Source organism: Eublepharis macularius, chromosome 12, assembly GCF_028583425.1.
Source record: "Eublepharis macularius isolate TG4126 chromosome 12, MPM_Emac_v1.0, whole genome shotgun sequence".
NCBI lineage: Eukaryota > Metazoa > Chordata > Lepidosauria > Squamata > Eublepharidae > Eublepharis > Eublepharis macularius.
The window spans coordinates 8,055,766-8,068,558 of record NC_072801.1 but is presented as its reverse complement, the minus strand read 5'-3'; the positions used below and the strand labels follow the sequence as shown (position 1 = coordinate 8,068,558).

Genomic DNA, 12,793 nt, shown 5'->3' with positions numbered 1-12,793 from the left:
AGCCAATGTAGTTTACATTATACAGTGTAGCTGCTGACTTAACTATATTGGCAGTACCAGCCGCCAATTGCGAGTACGCATTCAGGAGCACCTCTCACGTATAAGAAACAACATTAGAGAGGCTCCCTTAGTGGAACATTATTTATCTAAACATAGGAACATTAATGACCTGCAGGTTTCCGTTTTAGAGGTGATTGATGCACCTTCCAGCACAGACCAGTCTAAGAAATTGCTACAAATGGAATCTAAGTGGATCTTTGAGCTCAAGAGTTTAACACCCAGTGGTCTGAATCTTTCAATAGACTACTCTTGCTTTCTAGGCTAGGGGAGCCATTTTTGGTTTAGAGAGACTGCATACAGCCCACTGTGTCTTTGGAGGGACCTATGGTCCTCAGGTTTCTGGTAAGCATTGCTTCTACTCCCATACACATTAAAAATATTTATTATGTTGCTCCTTTTGTATATGAATGTATTTTATATATGAATTTTTTTATATATGAATGTATTTTATATAAATGTATTTATATGTATGTAGATATTATATGTATGTATTTATATGAACTAATATTAGTTGGTGTACTGTATCACACACATTTGTTATGTGGTTTAGACCCCTTTAAGGAAACGGTAGATCCTAATTGTCTTAATGATATGGCCAAAGGCATTTTATTGAAATACGGGGTGGTTATCTGTTAGCTGTATCTGTCATCTCATTGCATTTTGAGCCTTCATTGTATTTCTAACTGAGTGGGGTGTGAGGAGAGATACCTGTGACCAGTGAGTATGCATATGAATGACTATACAAGACGCTATGTTTTATAAGAAATAATTTATTAATTAATATTGCATAATAATTTCCATCATAGTCCATTGAATTATGCCCAAGAAGAAGTAAGAACGAAACGGGAAATGGAAATCTGCGCATAAGCCCGTCGGCAGTGTTCTTTGGCACTTCCAGTTCCATCTTTGGACTGATGGTCTGAATTTCATCTCAAGCGGGACGTTTCTCCCCATCCTTGTATATATTGTATTATTTCTGGATTGACAGACTACCTCATTATTATTGTTCATAACTGCACTTTGAATTGATATATATGCATTTGCACTTCAGCACTTTGCACAAGCAAAAATATATATATAAAAAATTAACTTTCAATTGATTGGTAATTTATTGCAGTTCCCTGGATTCTGTATTTTGTAGTATTCCAGGCTTGGCTTCTGCCAGTAAAAGGCAGGGTAGGGGCAGGGCCATTTTGGCCTTTGAGGGAGGACTTATTGGGGTCAGGTCCTGAAGCAATCACCAGGCAACCTGATAGACTTGCATGGCTTATCCAGGCCTGTCTTTTTGCTATTGTTCAACAGCAGCCCCCTCCTCCTGCCAGTGTAGTGTAGCCAGGGGGCATTTCATAGAAAAAGAGCTGGAGGAACTCATTAGCATAACAGCCATCACCGGAAGTGTGTCATTAGTATAACTGATTTGCATATGCCACACCCCCTGACATCACCTATTCTTGCTGTTTTGGACCCAATCCTGGCCATTCAGGGCCGAAATTGAGCCCAAAATGGCAAAAAGGGGCTGAAAATGGCTGAAAAGGGCCCAAAATGGTCAGGATCAGGCCACTGAAGAGTGGGAAAGTGATCCACCACCTGTCAGAGGCCTGATCCGGGCCATTTCGGCCCCAATCCAGGCCAAAACGGGTCCAAAATGGCTGAGAGTTGGGTGGGCAGGGCTACCTAACATGTGACCTCTTTGGGGAACTGCCGGAACTGTGTTCCTGTGCATTCCCCCTCGAAATGAGCCCGTAGCAGTGAGAGTGTCGGAGTAAGATCTGGGAGACCCAGGTCCGAAACACCACGATATTGTAGAAGCTCACTGGGTGACTTTGATCCAGTCACACAAACGGTCTAACCTATCTCTCAGGATTGTTGTGAGGATACTATTGAGGCAAGGAGAATAATGCAAACTGCTTTGGGTTTCCATTGTGGAGAAAGGCAGTATATAAATTAAGTAAATTTAGAAATATAGGTGAAGGTAGTGGCGGGGGGATAAAAGGTACGTTATTTAGTAGATTTGAAGAAGAGACGGATGTAGGGAAAAGTGAACATACGGGGGCTGCCAGGAGGAGGGAAAGAAGCAATAGTGTGGGGAAGAGGATATGGGGAAAAGTGAAGTACCCACTGCAAGTCCTTGCAGGTTCCCCATCATGCAACTGGGCCCAACTCAGCTGGCACCATATAACTGGCCATAGGGGAGAGACTGCCATGGTGGGAAACAGAAAGGTAAAATGGGGACAGATAAAAGCGGGTGGGAAGGTGAGAAGGAAGCAAGAAAAGGGGGAGAGGCTATGGGGGGCCAGAAAGGGAAAGAGGACATGGTGGGAGAGGGAGAAATGAGATGTCCCCTGCAAGTCCTTGCAGGTCTCCACTTGTATAGTGTATAATGCTGATATTCCAGCAATCCAACAATGTTGAAAAATGCATACTCTCTAATTTGGTGCAGAGAAACACCCTGCAGCTGTGGACAAGTTTACATCGGGACCACAAAGCGTAGCATCCAGACAAGAATAAAAGAACATGAAAGACACTGCAGACTTGGACAACTTGAAAAATCAGCAGTGGCTGAACATAGCCTAACTCAAACAGGGCACAGTATCTTATTCCAGGACACCAAAATACTGGACAACACTTCCAACTACTTTGTCAGACTGCACAGGGAAGCCATTGAAATTCACAAGCATAAGCAAAACTTCAACAGGAAAGAAGAAACCTTAAGAATGAACAGAGCATGGTTTCCAGTTCTGAAAAACACCACACTAACAAAACACTCTATACTCGACAATAGCTCTGCAGAGAAGATTAGCACATCAAGCACCAATCCATATGCAAAAGAACCTCCTCAGGATATAGTGAAGCCTCCCGCCATTAGCATTCCACACCCTGGGAAACTCTTACAGGATGACTCAGCTCAACCCCACCCCTCCTGAGTAGATACAAATGACCTGCCAACATCTTTTCCACACTGTGACACTGAGAGATCTCTGTCTTTTGGTGCTACACCTCTGAAGATGCCAGCCACAGCTGCTGGCGAAACGTCAGGAACTACAATGCCAAGACCACGGCAATACAGCCCGGAAAACCCACAACAACCATCGTTCTCCGGCCGTGAAAGCCTTCGACAATACAACATGCATAAAGCTGATTTCTTCTGAGCCAGACCGTTGATCTGTCATGGGCATTATTGTCTGTTCTGACTGGCAGTGGCTCTGCAGGGGCTTTCACATCACCTATGACTAAGTCCTTTCAACTGGAGATGCCGGTGACTGAACATGTGACTTTTGCAAGTAAAGCAAATACTGTCACGTGTTCACTTTATACAAAGGAGAAACTAAACTGAAACAGGGATTTGGGGATCAAAATAGATGCGGTGAGGAAATTCAGAATCTTCCTTGAGGTTGTTTCTCCTAGCGATAGGTACGTTGGATTAATTTAATATTGACTTGCAACATACCTCTTCGCTATCAGAATTATTTGTCTTCCTTGATCCTGAGAGGTATATATATATGGATTACTGATAATCTCTGCTGTTTTCCTGTCTGGTCATTTTTGAAGGAAATGCACCAGGGCCAATCTTAGCAGAAGACAATGAAAAGAGGCACACGAGGTCCCCTTGTTACCATTTCACTCCTATTCAGCCTTCTCATCACAAGAAAGCTCTTTTATAGTTCTTGCTTTTGTGAGCTACAGACGGATCAGTTGCAAGCTTACTTAATTGGACAGTGAACTTCAGACAAAATTTTATTGTGGGTTATGTAAGGTTTATCTCCCGGTATTTGATAAGGTCTCTGAATGCAAATACTACCAATCCCCCCTCACCTTATATATCATCCCTTTTCTAAGGCATTCAGAGGTCATATTCTGTTAAAAGTTTCTGTTAACTGCTGTTTTACTGGCAAAATCAGTTCTTTCTGCTTCACTGTAAAAATGAAACAGGGTGGATAGAAAGCAGGGTTCTTCTCTCTTTTTTAAAAAAAAATGAAAATTCAGGTTGAAACTCTAAGAAAACTTTTGTGGGAGTAAGCCCCATTAAAAAAAGTGTACCTTACTCTCAAGTAGAACTGCTTAGGCTTGCTACCTTAGATGAGTTCTGTTCAAATATTAACGGTTTCTTCTTTGTTCTCATCTTTCTTGATCTGTCTTCATTTCTGACCATTGTTTTGTCCTTGCAGTATATCCATCTAGCAGTTGCCTGCAATCTGAGTCCACTGATGCAGCATAACATCCTGGACATTTGAAGCTCCTTGGGAAAGAATGTACTCTTGGACATTGCATCTGAAAGTATATTATCCTTTAAATAATAGCTCTGGGGCTTGCCCTAAGAGTACAGATATTAAAATTAGAGGTGAGCACAGTCTGGAAAATGGACCAAAATTTTGCACAGTCCGGTCTTTTTCGTGATTCGTGAACACACAGTTCGTGAGACTCACTTTTTTCATGAATTTTGGTCCGTTTGGGCTGGTCCATTAGTCCATGGTCTGTGAGTCCAGACATCCTGGCTCCAATCTATCAATTTCCTAGGTAATGGAGAAGATGTCTGCAGACCTTTTGCAGCCCTTAAAAACTTAACAGGCAGCTCTGCCTGCCAAGCAGAGAGCTCCCATTCTTCTCTATGTGAGCAAGGAGTAAGAATTAATTCCCTTGACAACGGCTGGGAAGGTGTCTGTGTGATGAGTGAGGTGGCTCTTCCCCCACCCTTTTCTATTTGATTTTGCCTCATTGCAACTTTTTGGTGCTACTAGCCAATGCAAGTCGATTGGCATTTGTGACTCCAGTATCTACTGGAAGTTTCCTGGGGTGGCCCTTTTGGGGGTCTGTAGCTCGGACGTTCAAAATGGAATCTTGACCAAACTTGGAGGGTGGCTGGAGGAGAGGCTGCTGAAGATTCTCTGTAAGTTTGGGCTCTTGGGTGTGAAGGGGCAGAGCCAGGGCTGCCAGAAGTGATGGACCTCGGACCGCTGAACCATTCTGTGAATGGAGCTGGTCCATGGAAAGTTCATGGTCCATGAAAATTGACAGACCACAGGCCAGTGATCCATGAGGTTTTCCCAGTCCAAGCTCACCTCTAATTACAATTGTCTTATAAACCTTAAAACTTTTATACAAAAGCAATTTGTTTATCCGTCAGCACTGCATTTCTGCATGACCATGGCTTTCCAGGATCTCAGGCAGAGATGGGTTGTTCTGGTTATTATCTTCATTTATAGCCCACCTTCTCATTGAGAGACAAAATGGATTATTGAGACACAAGATAGATTACAAAATATGATAAAAACAATTCCATTAAATAGCAACGATCTATGAACAAACAATGTAATGGCTACGACTGAAGAATTGGAAAACAATACAAACAGAAAAGGACGGAAGGAAGGAAGGAAAAGGAAGGAAGGAAGGAAGGAAAAGGAAGGAAGGAAGGAAGGAAGGAAGGAAGGAAAAGGACGGAAGGAAGGAAGGAAAAGGAAGGAAGGAAGGAAGGAAGGAAGGAAGCTGTCTGAGGCTCCAAAACAGTCAGTACAGCGAAAGTGCTGCCTAAAGCAGCAAAACTGTCTAAATTTAGACATACTAAAGGGAGGGTTACAAAGGTAGAAGACATTGAATAGCCATAAAAAATAGGAAGGGGGGTTATATTTACAAACATTGCAACATAATATAACACTACTCCTTACTGAAGCAAACTCCTGAGCTGATCCATATTATGCACCCAGCATCTGATAACTGAGGTTGAACGCTTGACCTTCTGCATGAAAAACAGGTGTTCTACCATTGACACAAGCTTCTACATCCCCCCTGTTCCTTTTTTTTGTCTCATCTGTGGTTTCACCTTCCTCTATCTCGCTTACTGCAGGGACAACACATTATATTTTACATTCTACCCTCCTCTCATTTACACTTCCTTGGCTTGAGCTACCCAGGGCCGGTGCCAGAGTTTCTGGCGCCTGAGGCTGGGGGCAGCTTCAGGACTGTTGTCGCCCCTGTGTGCATGCATGTGTGCACACTCAGACTACTCAGTTGCCCCGGATCCGCCCCAGCCACCTGCCGCACCTGGCCTGCAGCTGTGCGCTAGCGGTGGCAGTGGTAGCATGGGGCAACCTAGAGCCACATCAAATGAGATGAGGGTCATGCAAGTTTTCTTGGGAAATGTAGGAGATGCCTTCCCCTCTCTGCTGCTGCTCACTGCCCTCTCTGAACGCGTGTGTGTTTGTGTGTGGGGTTGGAGCCCCAAAGCATTACCCCCCTATCTCCTGCCTGGAAAGGAGTGGAGGAAAAGTGATGTTTCTTTTGGGGAACTGGGGACGGATGGGATGGAATAATGACAGAAGAAAGCAAAGGGGAAGGGAAATGGAAAGGAGAAAGTGGGAAGGACCTAGAGAAACAGCTGTGCCTCGGGGTTTGCACTTTGAATGAGCTGCTGAAGATGCAAATCCTTCTTCCAGGCAGAAGCTCTCCTCCCCACCCCTGACACGAGGGCACCCTAGGAGAAAGCAGCAGCAGCCCACCCCAGAACAGTCTTTGGGTGTCATTATTCTGTCCCATTCCCCCCCAGTCCCCCAAAAGAAACTTATCACTTTTCCTTTGCTCCTTTCCAGTTTGTGAGGTGACAGGCAGGAGATGAGGGGGATGCTTGGCGTGCGTGCATCCTCCCAGCCCTCCTGCTCAGTTGCTCTGCATTGTGTGCCCCAGCCCCCGGCGCCCCCTCTGGCGTCTCTGAGCTTGAGGCAGTTGCCCAACTTGCCTCCATTGATGTGTCAGCCCTGGAGCTACTATGCTACCTATTGACACCCAAACAAACAATTACATGTCTAATCAGAATCTTATCCTGTCTAATATTTCCTTCCAGGTGTTCTAGTCTTCTCGCGCCTAATGATAAAGGGGGTGATGAGATTTTTCTCTTCAGCTTTTCTCAGTCCCTCCCACTTTGTCACATCCCTAATTTTCCTAGAGGTGGTAAACCAACATCTGGATTGTAAGATTTTAGACTGAAGATGGCTGAATATTCTTCCATGGAAAGAATCTTCCCCACATATAGAAAAGCGGTATATAAAGGGGAAAGTGAGGCTACATTCCTTCTTCTTGATATCCTAGTAGAAGGATTTTTTTATTTGCATGACAGAGTATTCAGTCATGTGAGACACTGAGTCACCTTCCCTATAGTCTGAAATGATGCATGTTTACCTCCTTAGTGAAAACCAGGCCAGAGATGGTATGACCTTTCTTTTGGTACTAAAGCATAATGCTTTGCATCTTTCATTCTAGTCTAGCTTCATGATGATCTAATCTGCTCTATTGAAATACATATTTGGTTTAGAGATTTTCGATGCTTTGCTCTAATAAAATGTTGCATATCTCGACATGCACATATAGCCGTTTTGCCTGACTTCTAAATGTGGGTTGAAGTTCATCTTGGTAAAACCCAGTGGTAAAACCCTTGCATTTTTCTGATGGAAATGACACAAGGATGACGCTAGTGAAGAATGATTTAAATAGATTTGCTGCTGAATGTGATAGACTACAAGACAGATAATAGAATTAACTGGTAAGGACCCAATCTGGGTGCATTCTTAGCACAGCAGTTAACCTCACCCAGTTTTCATTTGAATCCCAAACCCTCTTTTCATTGGATAAGAATTGATATTGTAGGAATGTCCTACCATGGACTTACCAGTGATGGTTGTGAAATGAGATGGTGATGTCATGGTCACAAAAGGAGGTGTTATATATTTTGCCTTTACTCCTTCCTTCGCTAAAGTGTCCATATTTGGAGTGTTGACATCCTGATCATAATTCCACCTGAATCCATCGAAAGAGATCAGCAGGAGTTTGTGGAAGTGTTCTTGCCTCTCATTCCGTGCAATTGGGCTAGAAGCAACTGCAGTCAGGATGATTACCTTCAGAGTGAGAGAATTTTGCATCTTCATGTTGTGCTGCTGCTGAGCTTTCAAAAGGGAGAACTCCTTATATTAGCCTCTGCGTTTCTGCTGTTGGCCTATCCTCCCACCCAACTTAGGAAACATCAGAGCAAAGTTCAGCTTAGATAAGAATTTTTATAGCTACTTGATCATTTCCTTCATATTATCACTTTTTATGGAAGAGAACTGAGCCCAGCATTATCATATGTTCCAATGGTCCTTCTTTACTAGGAACACTCCTTTTTCTGGTATTGGTCATTGGTAAAATATTGTCTCTATTAAAAATACATGTGGAGATTTAAAACAAATTGAAAATGCATCCTACAAGCATCCAGTATAGGAATAAACCAACCATATTGTCAGAACAAGCTTAATAAATGAGATGCATCAGAAAAAGGATTTTTTAAAAAAACTTTCCCAACAAAGGATAACCAATTTTGAGCAAATCTATCATATAGCTCTATTTCCCATCTATGACTCTTATGAAGTTTGTATATGTGGACAATGCAGCAGATTCATGTAATCTCTTTCCCCCATTCATTTGCTAGAAGACTAGATGAGGAAAAGGCAGGATATGTGGCAGCCCACAGAAAGGGAAAGCCTACCAGACAGGGTAGTCCTTGGCATGCTGGGGGTGGGGTGGAAGAAGCACATTTAAGGCTCCTCTTTGTTCAGCAGATGCCTTTGAGCCAGGCCTGTTTGATGGCTTGGAGCCAGGGTGTCCTTGCCTGTGAAGTCTGGGATGCGTAAAGGAGAACTGACTCTTCTGCATCCCATCAATGGCTTACACTGTGACTAGGTACATAAGAGGTTGGTACATTGGTGCTGGAAATCCATTGTCTGATGCTAAAGTGAATAAAATTGGCCCTTGAATTATCCCAGCTAGTGTTGGCTCTACTTATTCCACGTTTGCCTGCAAAGCTTTCTGCTGTGTTGCAGGTCAAAACATGACAAAAAATGGGACATGCGGTAACTTCTGTGCACAGAATTTCCAGTTGATTAGGAATGCATATGTGGAAGTTGCTGAGATTTACAACAAGACCAAATTCTAAATTCTGCAATATTGTACGAGACAGAGCATGCAATTGGTATGCGTCATTTATTCCCAATGCAAGTGCTTTAGCTGAAGAATAAAATGTTTCTTTAGGATGTAGAAATTTGGACTCAAGATTGAATCACTCAGTACATCTGGAAACTGGGCATGCAGCTAGGGAAGAACAAATATTTCCTGTTCTCTTTTGTTTTATATATTTAAAAAAATATTTTGGCTTGCATTTTGCAATGTATACTTTTTGCTGTTCACTGGTGCTAGTTGTATCATTTTATCAGCCATTTATACGTACAATGTATAATGCTGATGTATTAATGCACAAAACATTGGGAAAATGCTTATATTTTATGGGAAAAATTCGGTGCAAGGGAACAGAAAATGGCATTTAAAAATCACTGGCTCATTTCTCAACGCTAGAGCAATAATAGAAAGAGAATTTTCATGTTGAAACAGCAGGGGTGAGAAATCCAAAATGATCTCCGTATCCAGTTCTGACATAATTAGTCCTGGACTCTTGACAAAACACATCCTTTCTGTGAAACTTAGAAGTTCTTCTCACCCATGATTCCCAACACCCCAAGTAGCCTCATAGCCTACAGTCAACTGGCTACACTAATAATATGCCAAGTGAGCCTTGGAAGGGAACAGACGATCCACTGTATTTGGAAGATAGGAAGGTCAGTAATTACGGCTGTGCCTTGTTCTAAGGAGAGGAGAATGAAGAAAATTAAACTGCCAACAATGAATAATGAGAAATCTTGATGGAATTAGTGATGCTGAACAGGGGCTTAATGCTTCCCGTTTTCCTCTGGAGCCTAAAGTTTTAGCTGCGTGAGAGAGAGAGCGTTGGCAGAGGAGGAGCGTGTGGAGAATTCAGGCCAAAGGAGGAAAAGGATTAGGAAAAGCCACTGTGGCCTGACGGATGGATTGGAATGGCGACGGTTTGGTAGGGCTCCAAGATTTCATCTGCAAGTTAATCAATTAACTCATTAGTTAATTGATTGATCAGCAATATGTCTTCTGCTGAGTCAGATAATTTGTCTATCAAAGTCAGTTTTGTCTGCTCCTCTGCTTGAAGCCACCTGGGTGACCTTGGGTCAATCACAGCTTCTTGGAGCTCTCTCAGCCCCACCCACTTCACAGGGTGATTGTCATGAGGCTAATAATAGCACACTGTAAAGCTCCCTGAGTGGGTGTTAAGTTGTCCTGAGAGGTAGTATATAAACCGAATGTTGTTGTTGTTGTTGTTGTTGTTGTTATTATTATTACTACTACTACTACTACTGTGTGGCAGCAGCTCTCCAAGGTCTCAGCAGAGGCCTTTCACATTATCTTCTGCCTGATCTTTTTAGCTGGAGATGCTGGGGATTAAAACCGGGGCCTTCTACAAGCCAAGCAGAATGCCAAGAGTGAGGGGGCAAATAATTCCACACTTTAGTCACCACAACTGAAAAATCCCTGTCCCATGTATCTTCCAGTGTAACCTTGGTTAATTCCTGTGTGCTGACAAGGATTCCAGGGGCTTACATTAGATCACAGACAGGTTCATGATTGGGACTGACCTTATAAAATAATCTCCCTCTCAAGGTTTCCTTCAAGGAACTTGTGAACTTCCTTAGTGTTTGTTTAATGAGAAGGCAACTTAAAAAAAAATTGATGGCGCTTGGATATTTCCAGAGTGTCACTTTCCAGAGATTATCGATCTGTTTCAAAATAGCCTTTCTCGTGCTTAATCATTAATGAAAGGGTCACACTGTTGTCTTCTCCAGGAAAGCATAATAGGCACAGAGAACATCACCCTCCACTGTTGCCACCTGTGACAATTAACCTGGCATCTTCAGAGATGGGTCTGTCCATCTTAATTGTGTTCTGCATAGATCAAGGCATTTAACCTGCCACTCTTTGTTAGGCTGGTTCTGTTCCCAGGGAGGATGAGGAGGGACTGTTCTACATTCAGTGGGATTCAGAGTAAGATGGAAGGTGAACTTGGGAAAGGAAAGAATGTCCAAGGCTGACGCAAGAGTCTAGTTTTGAGCATCAAGAATCTTCCCTGAAGGATGAAAGGCAGTGTAGACTAATGGCTTAGAGCAAGTGTTGCAGAGCACTTGGTTCAAATCTTGCTTCAGCCATGAAGTCACCAGTGGGCTGTTAGGCAAGGCACACTACTCCATCTGTCAAGTAGAGATGACTCCTTTATGCAGGGGGAGGGTAGTCTAGTAGTCTCTGGTTCCCATGGTAGCTCTCCATGACCTCAGATGGAGGAAGGGAGCTGCCCTTCAAGAACTAGGGCTGCCTTCCTCCAGGTGGAGAAGCACAAAAAAGCTGTGAAAACTAAGAAAACATTCCTAAACTGTATCAAATACTCTAATCCAACTCCAAAGTAGCCTAGGAGTAAGAGAACATTAATCCAAAACAATTTTATTATTAATACTAACCATTTTCTAAGACAATATCTTGAATTCAAATTGGAAAAATTTCAACATTATATGAGCAACAAGGCATGTATTATAGCCATCAATGTACAACCAAAGAATCTTCATTCAATAAAGTGCAAGTGCTCCTTGGCTACTTTGGAGTTGGATTAGAGTATAAACTTTCGAGAATCACAGTTCTCTTCGTCAGATGCAGTTGGTTAGTCTTAAAGGTGCTACTGGACTCTTTTTGATTTTGCTACTACAGACTAACACGGCTAACTCCTCTGCGGATTAGAGTATTTGATACTATCTTGGAATGTTTTCATAGTTAGTTTTCACAAGTTTTTTTGTGCTTTAAACTGTTTCTGTGGTATTCTCCTAGGCATTTGTTTGTCCTCCAGGTGGTGTCTGGAGATCTCCTGGAATTACTACTGATCTCTAGGTGACAGAGATCAGTTCCCCTGAAGAAAATCATTCCTCTGGAGGGTGGGATATGACATTATACTCTTCTGAAGCCCCCTTCCCCAAATCCCTCCCTCATCCTCCAGGCTCCACCCCCCCAAATCTGCAGGAATTTCCAAACCTGGAGCTGGCAACCCTATCAATAACTGATACTGGTTACAGTATTGGACTAAGTCTGAGAAGGCAAGGGTTCAAATTACATTCAGACTGGATGATCTTGTTCAGCTTCATTTGCCTCAAAGGGTTGTTGTGAAGGTGAAGAAACATGCCACTCTACCTGCTTGAAGGGAAGGGCAGGATAAAAATGAAAGCTAGATGCGCACTTATCTTCCTCCCTGGCTGAGAAATGAAATATACTGGAAAAAGAGTTGTTTGTTGTAACATATTTATGGGCTATGGTTGTTGTGGGTTTTCCGGGCTGTATTGCCGTGGTCTTGGCATTGTAGTTCCTGACGTTTCGCCAGCAGCTGTGGCTGGCATCTTCAGAGGTGTAGCACCAAAAGACAGAGATCTCTCAGTGTCACAGTGTGGAAAAGATGTGGCAGGTCATTTGTATCTACTCAGGAGGGGTGGGACTGAGCTGAGTCATCCTGTAAGAGTTTCCCAGGGTGTGGAATGCTAATGGCGGGAGGCTTCACTGTATCCTGAGGAGGTTCTTTTGCATATGGATTGGTGCTTAATGTGCTAATCTTCTCTGCAGGGCTATTGTCGGGTGTGGAGTGTTTTGTTAGCCTGGTGTTTTTCAGAACTGGAAACCATGCTCTGTTCATTCTTAAGGTTGGTTTCCAGTTCTGAAAAACACCGGGCTAACAAAACACTCCACACCCGACATAGCCCTGCAGAGAAGATTAGCACATTAAGCACCAATCCATATGCAAAAGAACCTCCTCAGGATACAGTGAAGC

General features: G+C 43.0%; 1 protein-coding gene across 1 annotated transcript in view; it reads right to left on the bottom strand.

Annotated features, from left to right (window-relative positions):
• Positions 1-7,977, bottom strand: part of LOC129338578 (ectonucleotide pyrophosphatase/phosphodiesterase family member 7-like) — a 56,948-nt gene extending 48,971 nt beyond the window's left edge. The window contains exon 1 of the mRNA XM_054992919.1: positions 7,715-7,977. Coding sequence (XP_054848894.1) covers positions 7,715-7,970 — 256 coding nt within the window. The 5' untranslated portion in view covers positions 7,971-7,977. The remainder of the gene's footprint in view (positions 1-7,714) is intronic.
• Between the last annotated feature and the right edge of the window lie 4,816 nt (positions 7,978-12,793).